General features: G+C 43.7%; 1 protein-coding gene across 2 annotated transcripts in view; it reads left to right on the forward strand.

Moving 5' to 3' along the window:
* APOD (apolipoprotein D) overlaps window positions 1-21,805 on the forward strand; it is a 51,900-nt gene extending 30,095 nt beyond the window's left edge. The window contains exons 1-5 of one of the 2 annotated variants that reach the window (XM_046659292.1): window positions 4,941-5,071; window positions 8,695-8,845; window positions 14,667-14,788; window positions 18,081-18,169; window positions 21,315-21,805. In XM_046659292.1, coding sequence (XP_046515248.1) covers window positions 5,028-5,071; window positions 8,695-8,845; window positions 14,667-14,788; window positions 18,081-18,169; window positions 21,315-21,550 — 642 coding nt within the window. In that variant the 5' untranslated portion in view covers window positions 4,941-5,027 and the 3' untranslated portion in view covers window positions 21,551-21,805. Of the gene's footprint in view, window positions 1-4,940; window positions 5,072-8,694; window positions 8,846-14,666; window positions 14,789-18,080; window positions 18,170-21,314 lie in introns of those variants that run through there. The other variant, XM_046659293.1, reaches the window with a different exon arrangement.
* The last annotated feature ends 3,465 nt before the right edge of the window (window positions 21,806-25,270 follow it).

Raw genomic sequence — 25,270 nt, forward strand, 5'->3', positions numbered from 1 at the left:
ATGAGTAGAGTTCAATAGTGAGGAGCTATTATTAGAATCAGTTCTAGGTTGAATGCTGCACCTTCCCCACTATGTCCCTTATTGAATAAAGCAGATGTTAAGGCAGGTGTAATTAGCAGAGTGACTGTGTTCAAAGAAGCCCGTTCACCAGGATCAGAGCAGACCTGTTTACTTTATCCAACATATCTCAGCAAGATAAGTGACTTGACCACAGCCATACAAAGAGAAAATCCTGCATCTTCTTACCACCAAATCTACATACCTCCCTGCGTTTGGTTGCCTACCCTCTGCCTTCCCTCTTGTTTCTATGGACTCAGAACCCTTGCTCCTCTCAAAAGCCAGCCTCTCCACCTCTGGATCCCGCCCCCTCTCTGCTGCTCAAGGCGGCTCTCCACCTCTCTCTCCTACATAGGCAATATTTCTCTTCTACTGGATCATCCCCGTGTGCACGCTCTTACGTCTCCCTTAACCCCTACGTCTCCTTTCAGCACTAATTTCTCTACTTTCCTTCAACTTTAAAAGAGAGTTGCTGTCTCTGTGTCCCCTCCTCAATGCACTCGAATTGGGCTTCTATCCCCACTATCCACTGAGACTGCTGTTGTCAAGGTCACCAGTGACCTCCATGTCGCTAAATCCACTAGCCACTTCTTTGTTATCTTTTTTGACCTTTCAGCAAAAGTTGATTATTTCCTCCTTTTTGAAACGTTTTCTTTCCTTCGCTCTGTGATAGCCCACTTTTCCTTCTTTCTCTATTATTGGCTCCTTCTCTACTCAATCTCTACAGGTTAGAAGGTACCAGGGATCTGTCCTGAGCATCCTTTTCTTCCATTATTGTATGCCCTCCCTTGGTAACACTATCCAGTCCCATGGCTTTAGTTCCCAAATCTCTACCTCCAGCCCTGACTGTTCCCCAAGACTATCCATCTGTCTTCTTAACATTTCCACTTGGATGTCTAATAGGCAACTCAGATCTGATTTATTCGTGAAGAACTCGGGTTTTCCCCCCAAACTTGCTCCTGCCTCAGTCTTCCTAGTTTTAGTGATTCGCATGAGCATCCACCCAGTTGTTCAACGTATAAGTCTAGGAGTCTGTCCTGATTCCCCTCTTTCCTCATCCTCCATATTCAATCTATCAGTAAGTCTTGTCCACGTTATCTCCAAAGCATGTTCCAAATTCATCTTCTTCTCTCCATTTTTATTACAATCACTCCTGAATGAGGGTCATAGCACCTCAGCTGATCCCTCTGTAACCATTCTACAATCCATTCTTGACAGGCCAGCCTGAATGGTCTTGTCACACTCGTGCTTAAAACCCTCCAATAGCTTCCCTTTGAACTGGAAATAAAATCCAGATTCCTGAAAGCAAGATATAATATGGCTTCTGCCTACCTCTCCAAACTCATTTTGAATCACTTTCCTCCTCACTCTCTCCACTTCTGCCACAATGCTCTTTCTGTCTCTTAAAAACACCAAGTCCACTCCCACCTTAGGACATTTGCATGGGCTGTTCTTCCTGACACGCTCTTCCCCATGATTCTTGAATGACTGATTCCTTTTTATCATTCATATCTCTGCTGAGATGTTGGTGCTCAGAGAGGCCCTTCCTGACCACCAGCCTCAAGTAGCCACCCAGTCACTCCCTGTCACGTCATCCTATTCTCTCATATATATTTTTCTGTCCATGTGTATGACTCTCCTCTGGAAGGTAAGCCCCACGAGGGCTAGGACATTGTCTTTCTTCTTCACCACTACATCTGCAGGACTTAGAACAGTGCCTGAACATGGCATGCTTGATATATGTTGTTGAAAGAGTGAATGAATGGGTGAATGGATTAGTAATAGAACCAGGACTGGAACCCAGACCCCCACCTTCCAGTTCAGCGTTCTTTCCCCCACGCCACGTCAAGTTGCACTTTTCACCACTTTGATTGCTTTCTTGCTGTTCACCAGATGCTTAGCACCATTCAACTCTCGACTGGTTCCGGCTCCTAGTGATAAAAGAAATGGCCACAAGAAAGCAGGAAAGCGAGAAAAAAGGGCATCTGAATAAATCATGAAGTAGGTAATAATTCTCACAAATAATGAGAATTAAATGTTCTATTATTCATTCAATCATCCAATAACATTTAGTAAACACTTATTATATGCCTGGCATTATGCGATTTACCAGGGGTAAAAAGACAGACCTACTCTGAAGGATCTGACAGTCTCCAGAAGGAGATGGCAGCCTTGTGGTGATGCATAACATAGCATGATGGGCCCAAGAACAAAGTAACATGTGCTGAGGAAACACAAAGCAGAGAGCGAGGAATGCTGCGTGGAGTGGCCAAGAATTCAGGAAGACATCCCAGAGAGGGGAACTTTTGAGCTGAGTCTTAAAGAGCAAATATGTGTTATGGAAAGCTCTTCCTCTGGGTTTTCACAGCAAAAGTATAGTTGTGTTTCCCCTTTATTTGAACTGACAAAAGAAAAATCACTTTCGAAAGCCATACAGGATGATTCTGGTAGTTGAAAGAAGCACTTATTAATAAATAGAGAAATTTTCATCAGGGAAGCCTTTTTTTTTTAAGATGGGATAGTTCTCTATTTCTTGCTACAAAAAGTCCACCAAAACAATTTCGCCTCTGTTGAGTTTCTTCTAGTGAAACCCTCGAGGCAATCACCTATAGGATGAAAGATCACCCAACCAAAGAATTACTTTCCTGTAAAACCACAGGCCGTCTTCTTGAAGAAATGTGCTGTCGGGTAAGAGCAAAGTTTTGCGACAGGTGAGAGAATGAAGTAGATCCACATGCGTTGATATAGAGAGATACGTTATCTCATGAAAACAAGCAAGTTTCAGCACACTGGAAACTTGCTGTTATTGTTATTATGTTAGGATCTCTGTAAGAATAACCTAGAAGAATAAAGGCAAACCTAACAACGGTTCTCTCTGAGATATGAGGTTATGAGGCACTTACACTTTCTGAGTCCTACATTTTGGTACTATTTTAATTGTTTACAACAAATGTATACTATTTTGGAATTTAAAAAAATAAAGACTTATTTAGAACATAGGTCTGACTTGTTTTATGATGCTTAAGAACTTGTGCTTGGTTCTATAGTCCAGAAACACTTGAAGAAAGGATTTCCCTGAATCATATCATTTGCCAACATTTTCAGAAAAATATAAACCAAGACCCAGAAAGATAATGTGATTTTTCACATGCTGTGACTCCTACACTCGTACCTTCAGCTCCACAGTGCTTGATTCAATGCTAAGGAGTAAAACACATAATACATCCTTCTCCAACTCACGCATTTGGAAACTTTAGTAACATTGCTTTGTGGAAAGCTATGCAACTCTTTGGAGTAGAGGGAAATATTCTTTTTATGAGGTTGACAAGAGGCTAATCGTGTATTTCTTCAATGACAGGCAATTCTTGGTGAGAAATGTGATGCAGGTAAAGAAGATACAGAAACTTACAGGCTAGTCCTGTCTCAGGAGAACAGTTCAAATAGAAGTCTCTTGAATGTCACCTCCAGGTCCTTTTGCATATGTTAGAATACTCAGTAAATTCTTTGAATAGAGAGGTCCCTTCCATTCAACTTACTAGTATTTATTGAGCACTTACAATGTGCTCTGGCCACTGGGGGTACAGCAGTAAGTCAATGAGACAAATTCTCTGCATTCGCAGAGCTTATGTCTTAGTGGAGAAAATACAATAAGCAAGAAAATACATAAATGAAGGGTGTAATTTCAGGTAAAGTATAATTAGGATATAATGAAGCAGGTAAAGTGATAGCAACAAAGTTATTATTTTTTTTTGAAAGGTCAGGAAGGCCTGTTATAAAGGAGGTGACGTTTGAGGAGGGGTATGGAGTGAGGCAGGGGGCATGCAGAGGTCTGAAGGGAAGGCATTACAAGGCACAGCAAGAGTCAGTGCCCTAAACAGGACTAGGAATTCCTTATTTTCCTGAAAAGGTAAGGAACATCCCAAAGAAAGAGCTCTTGAAATTTGATATGTGAAGGATTCACTCTATTGTTGTTGTTTTAATGTTTATAAGACCTAGTGCTGTAAATTTCTATTGCTTACAAAGTTGAGAATGGATTTTATTTAGGAATCTGAATCTACTAAAAGGTACCCTCTTACCTATGTGCCACTAATAATACCTCCCGCCTGTCACAAAGACAGAGAATCCAATTAGTAAGAGTCGAAGTTGTTCATTTCACAGAGAGAGATGAGACCCAAGCAAAAGTGCCCCTGGGCTTAAATCTGCACACCCCCACCCCAAGCAGCAACAGGCTGCCTAGAATATGGAGCTGGGAGGATCATAAAAGATACGGAGAGAGGAGCTGCAGAAGACGCCTTCAGCATTCTTAGCTCTTAGCCCCAACTATTACAGAACTGGCATCTCCCCTGTACACCCAGTTCTGGTGGAAACAGAAACGACAGTCTCTACTTCACAATGGGGAGACTGAGGCTCAGAGAAGTCGGTGGCTCGCCCAGGATCACAAAGAAAGCCAACTCTAGTTCCTAACCTTCGCTCTGCTGCCTGAGCCGCACCCCATCCCAGGGACCACACAGGGCGGCATTCATGTTCCATTTCGGGCAGCGGGATTGCTGACTTCTCCATTACACAAAAATGAAAAATAAATACCAGATGTTTGAAAACACGTTGCAACTCATCTTACTGGAACTTAAAAGGGCATTCTGACTGAGAAAATTAAATTAGAAAATCCGCGTAGCAAAAAAGATGTTTTGAATGAAATAAACTTTGTCTTTCTCACACACACACACACACACACACACACACACAAACAACATCTCTTTGTTTCTTCTTCAGGGAGCAGCTGTGAAGGAAATTGGGGGAGGGGGATGGACATAACATCCCATCTTTGTGTTTCATACAGAGCTAAGCTTTTAGACCAGCCTCCCTGAACTGTAGGGGGTGTGGCATGCATTAAAATTAAACTTCAGTGACCCAGTGAAGCTTATAAAATAGCTTGGAGAAGCCAGTCACCAAGACAAGGCATCTCGAATTGGATGATTTTTGCATGTGGAAACTGCCTTCATCTTGATAAAAAACGGTAGGTACTGTAGTTTTCATTTTCATTTGTGATAAATAATGCTTAAAATAGAGACAGTCTTGACTTTCAATTGCCCTTTTTCAGCTAAAAATAATAACTAACCCAGTTGAGTGCTTGTGCCAGTAGCTCTGCAGACTTTGTCTCATTTCTCCTGAAACAACCTTACAAGATAGATATTATCAGTGCCACTTCTCAGGTGAGGAAACTGAGGTTCAGCTATCCTAAGCAACAGGCCTAAGATAAGACTGCCAACAAATGCCGGAGTTGGCGTTGGGTGCCAACCCAATGCTGACACACCTCAAAGTCTTCTGCTTGCACTGTGCGCCCTCCCTCTATACTATATGAGACAATGAGAAAATTCTCCATACACCTATACTGTACCAGATGAATTCTCGGGGAGTTGGTATCCAACTGTGCACTATAATAAAATTAACTGAAAAGTGAACTAGAATTAATTGTGTGAACAGAAAATGCATTTAACAACATGGCACAAAAATATTTTCTTCAGAAGAAATGTTTTCTTGTTAGATTCAACAGCTAAATGGGTTTTGAGACCAAATGTACAGTGGAAATGTACTTTCTTTTATCACGTGAAATCTAAAAATCTAGTCTTTAATATTCTGCAGCTCCTTGAGAGCAGGGGCAAGGTCTACACTAACACCCAGGCGTTAAGAGGTTAAGAGCTTGGGCTCTTAGGAGACCTGGGAATAAGTTCTGGCTTCACGGCTTACCGGGAAGTAACCTGGGCAAATTAACCTCATTGAGTACCAAGAGAATGTCAGCCTAGGTCCCTTCCATATAGAGTATTGTGGAGATTCAGTGCATAGTACATGTGAAATGGAAGCCAGGCTTCTCCATGGGGAAGCTCAATGAGAGTGAGCAGCAATTTGCAGAGTCAGTGCTGGCCCAGGGTGGATGCACCATAACCTTAGTAGAATTCTTTCCAAATTACTTAATATTCAGTTAATATTTAAATCATGTTTTTTTTTAGTATTTCAAATCTCCTCCTCAGGACAATCTTCCCATTAGTGTTAGAAGAAGATGCAAAAACATACGTGATACGTACCCATGTTCATAGGTATACGTACATAATGTAATTTACCCTCAGAAGGTGCTCAATAAGTATTGGGTAAATTAAAATGGAAGGGGCATTGAAAAAAGTTATGGGTGCTATCAAACCTTTCTCTCACAAAAAGTTTTAACTATCAGAATAAAACTAGTACAATAGAGAGGCATCTTTGGAAGAAATGCAATCAAGGGGAATTAGCTTTGCTCTGAAATCCTCCTACAGCACTAAAGAACATGTTTCAGCTGACAATAGAACATTCTGTAATAAGATATTTGTCAGGATAAGATGTGGAACTAACTTTTGGTGTAACTGTCACGTGGTGGAGTGAGACTCATCAGGTCACAGAGGTAGGTGTTTTTTGAAAGCCACCAAATGTGGTACGCAGAGGGAAGCTTGGCTCTGGGGTGCTGCAGAATGGAGAGCTGGAGGAGGGCCGAGTCCCAGCTCTCTGCCCCCTCTGGGCCCTGGCTTCCCCATCTAAATACCTGGGGGGAACAGGTTGGATAAATGACCTCTAAGAGCCTGTCCAGTTTGGGGGACCCTGTAGAATGTGCATAGTGTGTGGCCATCCTTTGAGGTTAGATCTTCTGGGCAAGGCACTGGGCTTGGAGCCTCCGGGGAGCCAAGAGTAGAGCTCCAGTGTTTCTAAGGAACTCTTAGAAATGGAGGCAAATTTTTGTGGGTTTAGGCTGGGTTTCTACAAGTCTACCATCCCCTAAAATGTTAAAAGACAGGTGTTGTTTACATGGTGGGAGGGGCTGAAGGGAAATGGAACCTCAAAAACTAAGGAAGATGCTCCCACTGAAGACCTGCTCAAAGGGGCTCTGCAACGATCCTTACCCCCCACACCCTCCCACCCTCCCCCCACTGCCTACTCCCCACCCCAGCTGGCAGCTTTTACTCATTATGTAACTGTTCTTTTGAAAACCAGGCAATGAAATCTCCAGAAGAAAAGCTATTGATTATTACAGGTTATTTGGAGGTTTAGAGACTCATAATAAAGTGGTTATAATTATTCCTGTTATGACACATCCTTTTAAATGCTCAGATCTGAGAACATTTTGCTTGCGTTGATTCAGTGCTCCTCATCCCAGGGAGAAAGGCCAAGAGCTGGAAATAGCTCTTGTGCAACTACAGGCAAGGAGTCACAAGGGAGACTGAAAGCAAGTCAGTGAAAGAAGCAGGGAGCTGCCCGGGCTGCTGTGCTCTGCCAACAGCGCTGCAGCCTCCCATCCCTGCTCGCTGCCCCTCCTCAAAGCAGTTTCCACTGCCAAGGCCGCTGGGCTGAAACGCTTGTTGCACAGTTACATGTCAGCGGCCAGTCCTTCTCTGGTTAAATACACATCATCTATGAAAAACACCTCCAAGAGAAAGTTCAAAAAAAGAAAGATGCTACTCTAAATTCTATTATCTCATTTAATTCTTGTGAAACTTCATAAGGTTGGTATGATTATTATTCCCACTTCATAGACAAGGACACTGAAGCATCAATTGGACCCTTAGTATGTGCAGAGCCAGAATTCAAACCGGGCAAGGTGACCCTGGGGGTCCCCAGCACACTGCTCCCTGTTAAGGCCTCCAGGCCTGCTCCTGGGCTGGCAGACAGCCCAGCAAGATGGGGCAGGGGTGGGTGGGGGCCAGGGAGGCATTCCTCTGATGAATCTCATAGGACACTAAATGTTGTGTATGGGTTGTTTTCGTTTTTTTCCTCTCTCATGGTTCCCTGCGTGGTTTCAGTCTTCCCCTTTGCCCATCCCCCCTCCACATTGTTTCTGTTCCTTCAACAAGAACCTAGTGCCCCTGACGCTGTGAGGTTTCTGTGGGTGAGTCCCAGGAGAACAGACATGGTGCCCATCCTTGAAAATTACATAATTAGGTGAGGGAGGGTTGCAAAATAAATCTAACGAACTCTATGTAGGGGCACGAGCCTAGGGCCCTATAACAACCCTATGTCTTTCTGGCCCCCTTCTGGGCAGGATGCCAACCATCTGGGATTCGTAATGATCCAGGGCCTGGCCAACCCAAACCTTCATTTATCTCACTCAGAGAACACCACGTCTTAAAGGAACACAGAGCCCTTCCACGTGAGCTACTGTCCCTGGGAATGCTGGTTGTATCAAGGACAGTCCCTTTTGACAAGCACGTAGTCTTTGGCCTGTATAAGCGACCCCCTCTCTGTCTGTGGTAGCAGTAACTCCATCCAGCTGGCCGCCACTGGACACTCCCCATAAGTAAGACCCCATCAACCCTTATGTCTCATACACCATCTCTGGGTCTTTTCTTTGGTCTCTCCACAACCTATCCCGCCCTGGGCGTGCGGCCAGACACTCTAATACCAGGCAGAGTGTGCTCCCGCGGGGGTACAAACAGTTCTGAGAGAGCTCACAGGGAGGAAGGCCTCACCGTGCTGCTGACAATTCGGGTGGCCCTGTAGGGCCAGGAGCTCAGACAGGCTGCCCACGAGGGACCGGCCAGCCCAGAAATCTGTCTCTGGTCCCTGCGCGTCCTTGGAAGGCTCAGAACCACTCCGGCTGCCTTGTTTCCCCCACTGCAGGTTCCACCAACAGCCACCCAACGCCAGGATGGTGATGGCACTGCTGCTGCTCCCCGCACTGGCTGGCCTCTTTGGAGCAGCCGAGGGGCAAGCCTTCCACCTCGGGAGATGCCCGACTCCTCCCGTGCAGGAGAATTTCGACGTGACTAAGGTGTGGTAAAAGGCTGAACTCCCCCTGTTTTTCTGTCTCCTGTTTGAATGAGCGTTCTACCCGGTTTAGTTTTATTATTCTGCTGTGAGTACCACAGCAAGCTTTGGGGTAGGCGGTTATCTTACTTGGGGTTCCCCCACAGCAGACTCTGAGACAAGACCTGGGGAGCAGAGAGTTTTTGGAAGATGATCCCAGGAAGCACGAGTGGGCATGTGGGGAAACTGGGGCAGAGGGGGCAGAAAAGCAATCAAAGCAATAAAGGGTTTGTTCATGAGCAGATTACTCTGTGAACAGCGGGGTTCAATCCTGCTGGGGATCCCCCGAGGAAACGTCTAGAATGTGCCTCAGATTGTTCCACAGATGGAGGCAAGTGGGCTGTGGGAGCTCCCGTGGCCCCGGCAAAGCCTCCTGGCAGAGGAGACACAGGGGCTCAAGGTGAGAAGCTGGCAGCGTGTGTGGGAAGTGTCCACCACGGCTGAGGTGAACTCACAGCGGGGCTGAGCGGGCCCGGGACCAGGTATCAACAGCAGCTCCTGCAGTCCTGTTATCCCCATTCTACAGACAGAGACGCTGAATGTCAGAGAGCTTATAGCCTACCCAGGTCACACACACAGTAAATGCAGAGTGGGATTCAAAAGTAGGCTTCCCAGTAGTGAAGGACACCCAAGGATCACTCAAACAGGACCTCGGAGAGGACAGAACTCCCCAAGGGGCTTTCTTGCTACCTGCACTAAAAATATAGCAATATAACCAGCCTCCCCCTATATATGGCTTTTCTTCCTGGGATCAAGCCCAACTTTACTGTATTTATGTATGGCTAGTAGGGAAGGAACAGCAGAAAGAGGCAGCTATGCGATGGCATAACTTAGAGGCTCCAATTGCTGCTAATTCACACATCGAATCTTCCTGTTAAGATATGTTCTCCTTAGTAGAAGTTTGGATCTCATTGAAGAAGCGCCAAACTTGTTATGAGTAACATTGAAGTTGCTATCAGTCACTCACACCTCAGTGTGAATGAGTGTTGGGACCTCTGAGGGGATGGTTAGGTAGAGGTATGAGGGAAGAGAGTTCAAAGCCTGAAGAGGGTGTAGAAGGAGCAACATCAACAGAGAACTCCCACAGGGGAGGTAGGAAGGGGAGACACAGTCACTGAAGTCTACACTGATTTACTCCCGTAATGAAGGGCTGATCACTCTATCCAGGCAACCCTGGTAGTCCACACGAGGCTTTACAGAAAAAATCCAGGGAATTTAAGTTACATTTCAGTTTTGGGGTAAAAATCCCCAGACACTTTGGAAATTATAATTGGTCTAAATTTACAAAAGTCCTTTGAGGAGTAAAGCAGGATGTTTAAAATAACAGTTTTATTGAGATATAAGTCATATACTATATAATTCACCTGTTGAAAGTGGTTTTCACTTTCATGGGGTCTTAGTGTCTTCACAGAGTTATGAAACAATCATCACAATCAATTTTAGAACAGTTTCATCATCCCAAAAAGAAACCCCATGCCCATTAACAGTCACTCCACATCTGTCCCCAACCCTCCCTGCCCCAGGCAACCAATAATCTGCTTTCTGTCTCTATGAATTTGCCTACTCTGGACATTCCATAGAAATGGAATCATACAAACATGTGGTCTTTTGTGATTGAGTCCTTCTACTCAGCATAATGTTTTCAAAGTTCATCCATGTTGTAGTATGTATCAGTACTGCATTCCTTTTCATCCCCAAATAAAGGTCCACTGTATGGATTATGCCACATTTTATTTTATCTGTTCATCATTTGGGTTGTTTACACCTTTTGACTATTAGGAATAATGCTGCTATGAGCATTCGTGTTCCAGGTTCTTGTTGGTTTGAATGTTTTTGTGCAGTTTTTTGTGAACATACATTTTCAGTTCTCCTGGGTGCATACCTAGTAGAATTGCTGGATCATATGGCTTCTCCATATTTCACCTTTTGAGAAACTGTGAGACTGTTTTCCAAGAGAGCTGCACCATTTTACATTCCCACTAGCAGTGTATAATTCCAATTTCTCCATATCTATGCTCACATTTGTTATTGTCACCTTTTATTTCTAGCCATTTTTAGTGGATACTAAGTGGTATCTCATTGTGATTTTGATTTGCATTCCCGAATGGCTAATTACACCGAGCATCTTTACGTGACCTTATTAGCCATTTGTATATCTTCTTTGCAGAAAGGTCTATCCAAGCCCTTTGCCCATTTTTTAACTGGGTTATTTATCTTTTGATTACTGAGATATGAGTTTTTTGCATATTTTAGATACAAGTCCCTTATCAGACATCTGATTTGCCAGTATTTTTTTCCCATTCTGTGGATTGTCCTTTCACTTTATTGATGTGTCCTTTGAAGCACAAAAGTTTTTAATATTAATGAAGTCCAATTTACTTATTTTTTTCTTTTTTTGCTTATGCTTTTGGTGTCATATATAAAAAAGCTTTGCCTGATCCAAGGTTATGAAGATTTATTTCTATATTTTCTTCTAAGACTTTTATCACTTTAGTTCTTACATTTAAGCCCTTCATCTACTTTAAGTTAAATTTTGTGTATGGTGTGATGCGGAGGTACGACTTCATTCTTCTGCATGTAAATATCCAGTTGTCCCAGAACTATTTGTTGAGAAGACTGTTCTTTCTCCATTGAATAGTCTTGACATCCTCGTCAAAAATCAATTGACCGTTTATGTGAGAGTTTATTTTTGGACTCTCAGTTCTATTCTATTGATTTATATGTCTATCCTTATGCCCATACTATACAGTCTTGATTACTATAGCTTTGTAGTAAGTTTTGAAATCAGAACACATGGGTCCTCCAACTTTGGTTTTCTAGCTATTCTGGGTCCTTTGCATTTCCATATGAATTTTAGGATCCGTTTGTCAATTTCTGCAAGGAAGCCATTTGGAGTTTTGACAGAGATTGCCCTGAATCTATAGATTAATTTGGGGAGTATTGCCATCTTAACAATTTTAAGTCTTCCAATCCATGAACATAGGGTGTCTTTTTCATTTACATAGGTCTTCTTTAATTTCTTTCAACAATGTTTTATAGCTTTCAGAATATGAGTTTTGCATTTCTTTGGTTAAATTGATTCCTAAGTATTTTATTCTTTTGATGCTATTGTAAATGGAATTTCCTTAATTTCATTTGCAGATTGTTCATTGTAAGTATAGAAATACATTTGACTTCTGCATATCAATCTTGTATCCATTAGCCTTGTTGAATTCATTCATTCGTTCTAATAGTGTGTGTGTGTGTGTGTGTGTGTGTGTATTCCTTAGGATTTTCTACATACAAAATCATGTCATCTGCAAATAGAGATAGTTTTACCTCTTCTTTTCTAGGATTCTTTTTAAACATTGCATTCTGCTTATTTAGATAGAGACACTGACGCTCAAAAGATGAAAAGGCCATCACGAAAACAATAGGAGATCATGAGGGAGCATGACATGAAAATCAATCTTCCACCTCTGAGTTTCCTCTTTTCTGGAAAATCACGCTTCCTCAGTTTTAATTGCGGAACACTAGGGTCACCTTAACAATAATAGAACTATTTTAAATGCCCTATATAAATAATGAAGCTTTTTCTGAGGATGCCTATGAAACCAGTTGACCTCTAACCTTATTCCTGGTGCTTTAAATTAATAAGTTCATTGGTTTTATTTTTTATTTTTATTTTTTCCTAAAGATTGGCTCCTGAGCTAACAACCATTGCCAATCTTATTTTTTTCTGTTTTTTCTCCCCAAATCCCTCCAGTACCTAGTTGTATATTTTAGTTGTGGGTCCTTCTAGTTGTGGCATGTGGGATGCCGCCTCGGCGTGGCCTGACGAGTGGTGCCGTGTCCGTGCCCAGTATCCGAACCAGCAAAACCCTGGGCCACTGAAGCACTGCGCGCAAACTTAACCACTCGGCCATGGGGCCAGCCCCGTTACTTGGTTTTAATTGAAAGGTGTGTTTTAATAAATGAGTGGAAAATTTATGTCATAAATGTAGACATATATTTGAACAGAGAACCATGTGACCGAGGCAATATTGCCACCTATTTGCAGTATGTTCTCATTTCAAATTCTGACTTTTTGAAGGTAAGTACATCTCTTTGACTTCATTCTGTTGAGTAATACATATTTAAATTTCTAAAATAATTTGAATTAATATTTTGACTAGGTAAATATATTCACATGGTTCAAAATTCTAACGATGCAAAAGAATATACAATGAAAAATTGCCTTCCCCCTCCTGTTACTCCAGCCTTAGTGTCCCTCCCCATTAGCAACCAGTAAAAACAGTTTATCGTGTATCTTTGGGGAGCTACTGTGTACATATACAAACAGATACATACATAACTGTGGTGGGCAGGATGATGTCCACACCCTAATGCCCGGAATCTCTGAATATGTTCCTTTCCTTGGAAAAAGGAATTTTGCAGATATGATTCCAGTTACGGATTTTGAGATGCAAGAGTAGTATAAATCTTAAAAGCAGAGGACCTTTTCCAGCTGTGGTCAGAGAGGGATGATGATGGAGCAAGAGCCAGAGATGGAATGAGGGAAGGATTTGAGCTGCTTTTGCTGGTTTTAAAGATGGGGGAAATGGTTCTCAAACTAAGGAATGCAGATGGTCTCTAGAACCTGGAAAAGGCAGGAAGACAGATTCTCCGCTAGAGCCTCTGGAAAGGAGCACAGCCTTGCCAGCACCTTGATTTTAGTCCAGTGAGACCCAGGTCAGACTTCTGCTGTACAGAGACCACAAATTTTTGTTGTTTTAAGCTTGCGGTAATTTGTTATAGTAGTAATAGAAAATTAATATAGTAACCTTTCCCCTCATTTTTACATGAAAAGTAGCTCAATATACACACTATATACACTATATTTTTTACCTGGCTCTTTTTCCATTAAATGTATCTTACAGATAATTGCACATCACTCTTTTAAAAGAGGCTGTGTAAGATTCCATTATATGGATGTGCCATCATTTATTTACTCAGTCTCCTACTAATGCTCACTTAGGCTGTTTCCTGTCTTTTATTATTACAAATAGCACTGCAATGAACAACCTTATGCATACATCATTTTTTTATTATCAGGAAGGTACATTCCCAGAAGTGAAATTGCTAGCCAAGAGTATATGTATTTTCGGTTTTGCTAGATGTTGCCAAATTGCCCTCCATGAAGGTTGTACGTCGGTGCGTTCTCTTTGCAAGGCAAACATATGGAAGGGGGACAGTGCTGCCTCCCCGCGCTCTCACCCACATAGTGGCACACATCCTTTATGAACTGAGCTCGAGCCCAGTGGAAGAACGACACAGTCTTCTAAACCCTGATCATTTGCCAAAAGCCTTTGTGACCAACTCCCTGTGTGGGATCATGTGAAGAGAAGTTACCAACACTGGAGCCCCAGCTCCCCACAGTGCACTTATCTGACTTTGCACACAACTCAGAGATTACTTGTAGGATCGTAAAATGTTTGAGATGGAAGGCATCTTACATCATCTAGACCCATCCCTTCCTTTTACAGCGTTTAGAATTTCACCCAGATTTTGGCTGATGGGGACACTGAGAGCATATCTAAAGAAAGAGCACTTTTGGAATAGAATGTGGCATTCAACCAATGCCCACACATCCGATTCACTTATGCCCATTTGAATCAATTTCTTGTTCAGTTGCTGCTTGAAACAATGCAGCCCATTTTGCCTCGTTTCCCCAGGAAAGGGCTCTGTTCTGAAAGACAACAATGGGGAAGAGTTTGCAGGTCCCTAGAGGGCCACAGGACTTGCTCTGCTTGTTGTTGTCTCTACAGTATCTTGGAAGATGGTATGAAATTGAGAAGATCCCAGTGAGCTTTGAGAAGGGAAGCTGTATCCAAGCCAACTACTCACTAAAGGAAAACGGAAACGTCAAAGTGATAAACAAGGAGTTAAGGTGAGTGGCTGTGGTTTCAAAGGCAATGCACATCCTGGAGCCAGCCCTTTAGAGAGCTGTCCTGGAGTGCCTGGGTGTCCTTGCAGTCCAGTTCAGGGAGGACACAGTCATTGCTGGGTCTGGACTGCCTGCTCACAACAGATCCTGAGATGAAAGCTTTTGTCAGGCAGCACCGTGGAGACTAGAAGTCACTCATTCATTTCTGAGCACCTGTTGTGAGCACTTATTGTGTACCAGACCCTGTGAGAGGCACTAGGGACTCAACAGTGACCCAAACTGCAGGGTTCCTGCTCTCATTGCAAAATAGATACCCTGGTACCATCTTGTCTGACCTCCAACCAAGAGAGAAGCCCATTCTACATCATCTCCTGACAGGGGGCATCCACTGTCTGAATACTTCCAGGAAGTAGGAGCTCATCACCTTCCATGACAGTTTATCCCATCTCCAGACAGCTTTAACTATTAGAACACGCCTTTTCTTATTAAGCAAGAATCAAACACATACATAGTCACATTCTAGGTTATGTGAACAGGATAGCCTACAGAAGTGTACTTTTGTATTACTGAGGGCTTCTAACATTGATTTTTGATGCAAAAATTCACACTTTGGAAAGCAAACACAAATTTTAAAAGACCCCCGGGAAGAACTCCTACCAACCTTCCATCAACAAAGATAAGAGTAACAATAAACAATAGCAACTAATATTTATTAAGCACTTCCTATGTGCAAGGCACTATTCTGTATCTGTATGTATGTATACATGTGTGTACATGTGTACATATATATATGTATGTATGTGTACGTAAATGAGTATATTCATTTAATCCCCATAGCAACCCTGAGGTAGGTACTATTATTAACCACATTTTTATGGATGAGGAAGTGGGATACAGAGAGGTAAAGTAATTTGCCCAAGAGTCACACAGCTTATAAGTGACAAAGCTGAGATTCGAACCCAAGGAGAAGTGAAATGGGGATGAGAACAGAAGACAGCTGAAAGAAAGGCTGGGAATGAAGGGCCGTCCTTCCTGTTCCCTACAGGATTTGAGAACTGTGTTCCACTTCAAGAAAATAACTACAACCCAGCCTGGAAATCACTCAGCTAAGACAGGTTTTTGTGACCATCTCATTATCCGCTAAGCTTCTTGTGGCTTGTGAGCCAAAACACAGTGCATAAACTTGACCCTGCACAAACCAAAGAAACAAAATAAGAATCTTGAGGGCCTCTAAAGAAAAATCCAGCCCATTTCAGAGCCCAGGAACGAATCGAGATGCAGACACCCAGAAGATCTCACAGGAATTTTGTAGGCTCCAAAGTTGCAATGACTTCATTTCAAATATTTTGTCTCATTCTGAGACCAAGAGTCAGACAAGGGCGCAGACCCCAAAACCCATGAGATTCCTCCACACTCCTTCAGAGTTGGCCAGGAGTCCTCTTTACCGCATCCTGAGCTGTAGGTCACTCTGCCTCTAGGGTCATACTCGTTTAAGGCACAAGGACACGTGGAGAAAGGTTAGTTCAGGAAAATGGTAGTTTCTCCTCCCAGGAGTACTGCTGGGTGAGCCGAGGGCATGCAGGGAGTCTGAGCAGAATCCTCCCGCCAGTGCAGAGAATCTGAGGACCACATCAGCTGGACAGGCTGGGAGCAGAAGGGCTCAGGCTTTGGGACTAGACTGCCCGGTTTTAAATCCTGGTCGTACCACTTGCTCACAATGTGATCTTAGTTTAGTTATGATAATTTTCTAGGCCTCAATTTCCTCCTCTATAAAATGACAATAATAATAGAACCTCCCCCCCTAGGGTGTTTGAGCATTCAAGGAGGTAACCCATGTAAACCACTTAGAACAGTGTTTGGTATGTAGTAATCATTTCATAAATATTGCCGATTATTGTTAGTCTGCTGCTACCCTTGAAAATACAAATGTATTTTTCCCATGAACGAACTGCGAGTTAATGATCAGACTGGTGTTTCGAAAACTCTTCTGGTGCAAAATAAAAGTGATGGTGAAAAGGGGAAAAGTCTATTGGGAAGAGACTGGTTTGTTGCCAAGCAACTGTATGCAAATAGAAATGGACCATCTTCCCTGGCTGGCTGAGTTCCAGGTGAGAGAGCGGAGCACAGTCTCCAGCCCAACATGATGATAAACAGAAAATGCAATATCCAGGAGCATCAGAGAACATTCCGCACCCTCTCATACCTATTGCTTATTGTCTGGTTTCTAGGACATCCATCACCACTAATCACAGCCTACTGACTTTTTGACACACATTATTGCTCTAATTTTGTTTGTCTGCCCCCTTGAGGACTGATGAACAGGCAGCTCCTCTGTCGGCCTCCTCAGAAGAGCACCCTGACGCCGAGCACCCTTCTTCACCGCCTCCATCCCAGGCCTTTCCTGTCTCCTCCAGGTCCATGGGGTCACTGGGAGTTATCCAGAAACAGGGCCAGCTCCCTTCAAAGAGTGAAAGCATTTCATCCAATTTAAAACCACCACTTTTCAGACATATCACCATTTCATATACCACTAAGAAAGAAACAACACCACCAATTATAGGTGTAAGGTGGCATTACTTGTAAGATGTACATTTCTTCATATTTAGTGTCTCTGACAGCTGGCTGCCCCTGAGAATCACTGAAATGTGGTAAATGTTCCTTCACTGCCTGCTTTTACCTGGCCTACCCTGAAATCTCCCGTGGAAGAGTTCAGAAGTTTGCTGAACTAGAAGGGGTGTCCAAGCTCAGACACAGGAACCCTTTATGGGACAGATGGTGTCACATGGTATCACTGAGGACCAAAGAGGGGAAAAGCTTGCAGATCTCTAGACTCTAGGTTTTGCATTATTTTCAGTAATCAATTCACTCCTTATTTTTCCTTTGGCCCCTTCTCATTTTTAAAGAAATGATTCTTCTTGGAGTATTGGGTTGTTTTGTTTGTTTTTCCCTCCTCTTTGATTCTCTCTTGATTTGGAGCCTGGGAGCAGGAAACAGCCTTACAGGCCATTGCATACAGTCCAAAATACAGTGTTGAAGTGCAAGGGCCGAACATATTATCCAGTCCTGGAGCATTGCAATTGTTCCTTCTTATCACCCCAAGGCTCTCTTCCTCCCTTGGTCTCAGAGACAGTCACAAAGGAAAGGGGAGAGAACGGAACCAGGGTCCAGCCCACCTTCAAGAGCCTCTCTAACCAGAAATCACAGGGTTGGCCGCCATGGTACTTAGTGTCATAAATCTTGCCTGCCATTGATTTTTGACTTTCAGTGAGTTCAGATTTTTTTTTACTCACTGCAGATCTGATGGGACTGTGAATCAAATTGAAGGTGAAGCCACCCAGAGCAACCTCACAGAGCCCGCCAAGCTGGGGGTTAAGTTTTTCTGGTGTAAGTATCCGCTTCTCTCAGGAGGTTTCAGGGACAGGAGATGTGCACACTGAAGGCTAGAACCCTGGGTTGGAGCACTCCTGTCACAACTGAGTGTCATCGTATAACGATCAATACATAATGATGTGTGGAGCACCTGCCACATGCCAGGCACTGGGCTGGACGCTGGAGATGCACTGTGAGCAAGACGGCGCTGGCCCTCGTCCCCACGGAGCTCACATCCCAGTGTGGATACTGACAAGTACCCAGGCAATTGACCATAAAACTACAGTAGTTGTTTCTATAGAGGAAGCACAGATTGGAGCGTGTAGTGCACGAGCAGAAGGACACCCAATCTAGGCTTATTTCCCCAAGGAAACTGAGGTCTGAAAAATTAGTAGTTATTAGCAGAACAACTAACATGGGCAAAAGTTTGGAGGCAAAAGACGACAAGAGAGGGGGTAAGTTTGAGTCCTGGTGTTGCCGCTTTCCAGCCACGTTGTTAGGGTCCTTGAAAAATATTTAATCACAGGCATTTGCCCTCTGAGTTCTGGGCTAACTGAGGAATGAACACAGGCAACATAGAAAGCACTGAATATTAGTTTTATTGCTGATATAGATACACTGGAGTATTCAGCTCAGAACAGTGAGGGTTTCTGATGCCAAAAGTAGTTGGGAGCCCCTCTCCCCACCTGTGGGGTGGATACTGAAGTCACCGGCCGCAAAAGGAATCACTACCTGCCCCCACCCCCACCCCCAGGCCTCCACAGATCAAGCCCCTAGAGTGGGGCAGAGAGGAAGTTCTTATCTTATAGACCAAGATAAGAACGCTGGGAGAAGGAGAAAACAGTTCTTCCCACACATGCGACTCTGGGCAACTAACCTCACAGCTATGCCCAGAGGCAGGAAGATAAACTAGATAACACACCGTTAAGGTACATGTCAGCTTCTCTGCAAATTAGAAATTTCTACAAATAAGAAAATCAGAGTACAGAAAAGCTGGGCGATGTAGGCAAGGTCACTGCTAATTAGAGGCAGAGTTGGGACTAAAACGTAGGTCTCCGGACTCTTAATTGAGTGATGGGGATGGGAGTGAAGGCCATTCTGTGCACAACCTTCACAGGGAAGCCTGCAACAGGAGCTATAGGAGGGGCAGGAGCTGTTGGCTGGGGAAGCAGAAGGGGAAGAGATTTATTCCAGTTGAAGAGATCAGATGTTTGCATTGGGTCTTGCAGGGTGGGTGGGAGAATATGGAAAAGGATGTTCCACGTGAAGGGAATAGCATGAGAAAAGGCCTAGAGAAAGAAGCCTAGAGCATGGGAGGGTCCATGGAGCAGGAGACAAGACTGGGAGGGCCTCACTAACTTTTGTAGAGAGTTTGAAGTGACTTCCATAAGCGATAGGAGACTGTCAAAGTTTTCTAACAAAGAGACATGGCAGTTTTCTATACTAAGAGGAAATATCTAGGTAAATTTGTGCTTGAGAGCTAGGCCATGTGGGAGGAAGATAGAAGGTGCATACCTGGGTGTGTGCAAGTGGGGCGTGACGTTGCTACTTCTGGAAGAGGTGGAAGATGTATTTTCCCCAAATCACTCAGGTCTGAAGAGTTCTCAGAACATCTGGAAATACACAAAGCAGTTGCAATTCAAAGATAGCAGATATATGATGAAGATGTACTCTCATGAGTGAGCCGGGCAGGTGGCACCAACAGTTGAAAAGTCAGTCAGAAACAGCCCTCGGTCTAGGTCCTCCAGCCTTGTCCAGGCTTCTGTCCAGACATCCTCCAAGTGTCCTTCTGTTTTCATATTTATAAACAGGTAGGAAGTCAGAAGGAGGAGGGACCTTGGTGGGTGGCCATCTGGACTAGTCTTCTCGTGGTGTCCTGATAACCAGCTGGGTCTTTGACCCTCAGCCGAGCTCTAAGCACTCACAGACTGCCTGCTTTGTCCAGCAGCTTCTCATGCCCGCTCACGGGTGCTGAGGTCTAGTACAGTTTGGCAAACAGAGGGATTAGTTTTCAGTGGAGAAGGTGGGATGCTTAAAATCCAGGAAAGCAAAACACCCCTGACTTGCTTATGTGTGCAGGTCTTTGTTTCTTATGGGGTCAGCACACAGCTTTCTCCCATGTGGGTCCAACTTTAACTTTAACAAGCTGGGCTATGAGTTTTCCTGGCCTTGGACCTTGGCTGTGGAGGTCAAGTTCACAGAGGAGTTTTCTGGATTCAGATGGAAAGGATAAATGCTCCCTCTCTCCTCCTAAGGACCTCTTTAATCTTGGGCTTTCTACTCTATACAGATGTCAACTGATAAATCTCTGTAGGCCCTTTGTGAGAAAGAGCTTATAATCTGTTACCACCTGATTTACCATATTATTAAGAATGGACAGACATTTGAAGGTCATGCAGGAAGAAAAACAAACCAACATTAGCCCCTGCCTCCTCCCTTAGGCAGTCTCAAGAGGAAGCTGAGAGGGGCCAGTCTGGTGGCGCAGCGGTTAAGTTCACACATTCCGCTTCTCGGCAGCCAGGGGTTCACCAGTTCGGATCCCAGGTGCAGACATGGCACTGCTTGGCAAAAGCCATGCTGTGGTAGGTGTCCCATCTATAAAGTAGAAAAAGATGGGCACGGATGTTAGCTCAGGGCCAGTCTTCTTCAGCAAAAAGAGGAGGATTGGCAGCAGTTAGCTCAGGGCTAATCTTCCTCAAAAAAAAAAAAAAAAAAAGAGGAAGCTGAGTGGTACAGACTCAGAAAGCCTGGGGCCCTGACCTTATAGTCCTGATTCTGCTTAGCCAAGTGGTGCCTCCATTTGCACTGCTGCTGAGTGTAGCCTGTCAGTCCAGGGAGTCCAGCCAACATCCGAGTTACTGTGGGCTTCCGGAGACTGACCTGCTACCAGGGACAAAGGATCCAAAATGGCTCTGAACTCTTGCTGCACCTTAGAACCACTTTTAAAAGTCCTGACCAGCTCCAGATCAGAATCCAGGGAGGGACAGAGGGAGGTGGGCCTAGTATTTTTCAAAGCTCCGATGTGATTCTCCCACATGAAGCCAGAATTAAGAATCACTGACCTAGAAGAATGGGCCCCAGAGCCTGGCTTCCAGGGCCCTGGAGATGAAGGTTTCTCTTGCATTGGTCCCTCCTAATACTGCCCTCCTCTGGTCCTCAGTGATGCCTTCTGCTCCGTACTGGGTCCTGGCCACCGACTACGAGAACTACGCCCTCGTGTACTCCTGTACCACAATCATCTGGCTTTTTCATCTGGATCATGTTTGGATCTTGGGAAGAAACCCTTATCTCCCTCCAGAAACAGTGACCTATCTAAAAGATATCCTGACCGCTAATGACATTGACATCGAGAAAATGACTATCACAGATCAGGTGAACTGCCCCGAGTCCCTGTAACGAGGCTCTAAAGGGAAGCCGCATTCACTCCATATTCCTTCTTTTGCTTGGCTTTTCCCCCACCCCACTGCACCCACCCACTAACCAGCCCACCACGGCAAACCATTGCAAATACCAGAGGGAAATGTGACAGTGGAAGCCAGTGTAGAGGAACTCACGGAAAGTTGGCCCAAATGCTTAGTCATGCACCCTGTTACCTTGCAAGCCTAATAATAAACTTGTTGCTGACCTGCTGTGCTCACAGTAGATTCCGAATTGGATTAGTTATTATGGGTTTTTAATTATAAGCTATGTTTAGAAATCCTTAAGCAGTTATGTAGGAAAAAAAAATTAAACCCTGAACAGTTTAACGATAACTACCTTGTTTCTGGAGAAAGAAAGGTGATGGCACAGGCATCTTCTGAATCCAGGTGCCCCCATCTTGCAGTTGGCACTCCTTTAGGGGGACCATTTGGGGGTTTTGAGTCTCTGACAGGCAGTTTCTTTGAAGTATTTACTTTCTCATCACAAGGTCTTCAGAGTCAGGCTGAAGAATGGGACCATCTTAGGGTGTGTGCAAGGAAGAAGAGAATCTATCAGGGAGAAGATTATGGGGATATTTTTTAAGAAAATGACTTTTTTTTGGAGGGTGGGGAGGTTTTTCACTTAACTGATATTTCCTGAGCCCCAACTGCATTCCAACCATTGAAAAACACAGACCACCCTATTCTCCCCCAGGAACTCCCAGACTAGTGAGGGAGACAGACAAGTAAACATGCAGTTATGACCCTGGCTGAGGCGCCAAAAGCAGAGGCCTATGGAGGGGGCCGTGGGAGCTCCGAGAACGTCTCAGCCCCTGCAAGCCACGGGCTCCCACCAGGTTGCACACTCTCGCCTCTGGGTGTGCCGACTTCAGGGAGGCAGGAACCACCTTGAGGGTTTTTTTTACATTGTGACTTTTAAAATCAGAGAGACCTCAGAATTATCACCCTACAATTTCTCTGAGCCCACATGACATTTATAATCTACTAACATTTGGGGAAATGAATAGAAAATTAAGCCATTTGATTTGGTTTTTAATTTTTCAGCATGAATATAAAGTATTAATTTTCTTGAACACTTGATGCTCTTTAATGCTTTATATTAAAGGTAACAAAAAAAAAAATCCAAGGATCTTAATATGTACCATTTTCATTTTACTAAATAAATACGACCACGAAATGGAGGTTCCAGTTCAAAATTCCTAAAGGCTGAAAAACACTGGGTAAAAAGGCGGTAAGGCGGAGGTACGTATTGAAGGAGAAGACCCTCTCTCCCAGCTCTGCGGCCGCTGCCCCTTTGCCCTATCACACTGCCCACCCCGCCAGAGAGCACGTGGCTCCCCTTCTAGTCTGCAGTCATTCCCAAGAGTGTTAAGCTGCCTATCTCTTACGTCATGGTACAAAATAAGTCGTGATTGCGTTTCTCTTATCAGCTGTCTGGTAACTTCTAAAACAATGAAAGTGACTACGTTTTGCACATTTTCCAGTGTCTTGCCCAAGACATAGGCTCAAATTTTTTATATGAATGGATTACAGAAAGGGTGTATAGATGGATGGACATGGGGGCACCAAGTATTTAGAGGAAACATGGGCAAAACCAGCAAAAAATCCAGAAGGGAGAGAAAGAAAAGGAAAGTGGGAAGTAAACAGCAAAATGGAGACAAGAGTATATAATAAATCCCCATGTCCCCATCATTGGCTCCAACAGTCATCAACATTTCGCCAGCCTTGCTTCAGCTATCACCCACCATCCTCCAGTTTTTTTCCTGGAGTGTTTTGAGGAAAATCCCAGACAGCACATCCTATTATTTGGCTCATAACTACCTACATATAAATCTCTAGCCAATACAGATACTTTTAACAAAAAATACAAGGTTATGTTTTATTTCCTGAAGGTGCTCAGAGAATGTACTCTCTGTGTAATTTTAAAATTATTCCATATAGGGGCTGGCCCCGTGGCCGAGTGGTTAAGTTCGCGCGCTCCGCTGCAGGCGGCCCAGTGTTTCGTTAGTTCGAATCCTGGGCGCGGACATGGCACTGCTCATCAGACCACGCTGAGGCAGCGTCCCACATGCCACAACTAGAAGAACCCACAACGAAGAATACACAACTATGTACTGGGGGGCTTTGGGGAGAAAAAGGAAAAAATAAAATCTTTAAAAAAAAAAAATTATTCCATATAATCCAGGTGAAAAGGAAGATGTATGCACAAAAATGTTCATCATGGTTTTACTTATAGCAGCCCCTAAACTGAAAGGAGCTAAACTATCAAACATATAGCAGAGGAATGGGATCATAAATTATGGGACAACCAGTTGATGTAATCTTGTGCATTCATTAAAATTCGTAGTTATGAATACTACACGGCCACATAGGAGCTGGTGTCTCCCCACCCTCACTCACTGCTTGGGGGTGGGGCCGGAGGTCTCTGCACATGGCCTTGCTGCCTGCAGAGCTAGAGTCTGGAGCATGTGCCCCACCTCCCTGGCCACACCCAAGTGGACCAAGATGTGTCCACCTGAGCTATTGACAGCCACTAGGATTCAGCCTTCAATCACAGGCCGAATCGAAACCTCTGATTTTTGTGCCCTAACTGAATGGAAAAGATATATTAGGCCAATCAAATCAGGATTTGACTTTAAGAAAGCTGTAGAGAGAATGATTGAAAACTCAGGAACCGTCAGGTCATATAGGTTGGGGTGGACATTATTGGCCATGCACAGCTGAAGTTATGAGAGTGCAGAATAGAAATGCAAAGATAAGCAGGGGTCCCACCTATGCCCCTGACAGAGCAGCTTCGGTAGCTAATGGCTTTCCGTGTCCTAGCTCCCGCCCTTATGGAGCTTAGCTGTCTTAGTTTCCCGTCCTTGTAAGATTAGGCACATACACACACACACAACATTTTTCTGAGGTAAATTAACTTGACTAAGTGATTGTTCCTTGCAACCAAATTAGCCCTAAGACAAGTGTTCACACTATAATGTTGAGTGAAAAAAAGAATGCAGCATTGTAACTATGTTATGTTTATAGTTACACAAAATGATGGCATAAAATCAAGGACTAAAAGTGAACAGAGAAAATGAAAGCAATTATGTGTTACAGTGGTGGAATTACAAGGTGATTTTTTTTCCTTTGCTATTTCTGCTATGGGTGTTTGTAGTGTAGGCCCTAAAACTTTAGACCCTAAAACCTCCTTTTAGTTCAGTCTGACCCTCTGGCAACTCTAGCGCCAAGCTTCAGAGAAATAGGCCTCTTCTTCCAACAATTAGCTAAGACTGTGAGACCTTTCTAGACTATTCTCCCATCCCACCACACTCCCAATACCTCTGAGATGATGGCTTGATTTGTGAAGACAGGATGTGTTATAAAACAGTCTTTACCACCACCAAGTACCTGCGTGCACTTCTAGGAGATATGAAGGGAGATATCAGGGAATTTAGAAAGTTTTTATTTTCACAGTTATCTAAACATTGTGTTATTTTATAAAAGATTTCCCAAAAAAGCAACCACTCACCTTGATCATTATGAGAAACTATTAAAATTTTTAATGTTTTATTAAATATGGTCAACTTTTATGCTAAAATCAGTATTTTGACTAAGTACTAAGTATGAAATTAAAATAAAGGTATCAAGAGTTATCTAATGTTTTCCGGCAGAATAAGGTAGTCTGAACGGTTGGTAATGCTGAGAACTGCCGTGG

The sequence above is a fragment of the Equus quagga genome, chromosome 4 (assembly GCF_021613505.1).
Source record: "Equus quagga isolate Etosha38 chromosome 4, UCLA_HA_Equagga_1.0, whole genome shotgun sequence".
Classification (NCBI taxonomy): domain Eukaryota; kingdom Metazoa; phylum Chordata; class Mammalia; order Perissodactyla; family Equidae; genus Equus; species Equus quagga.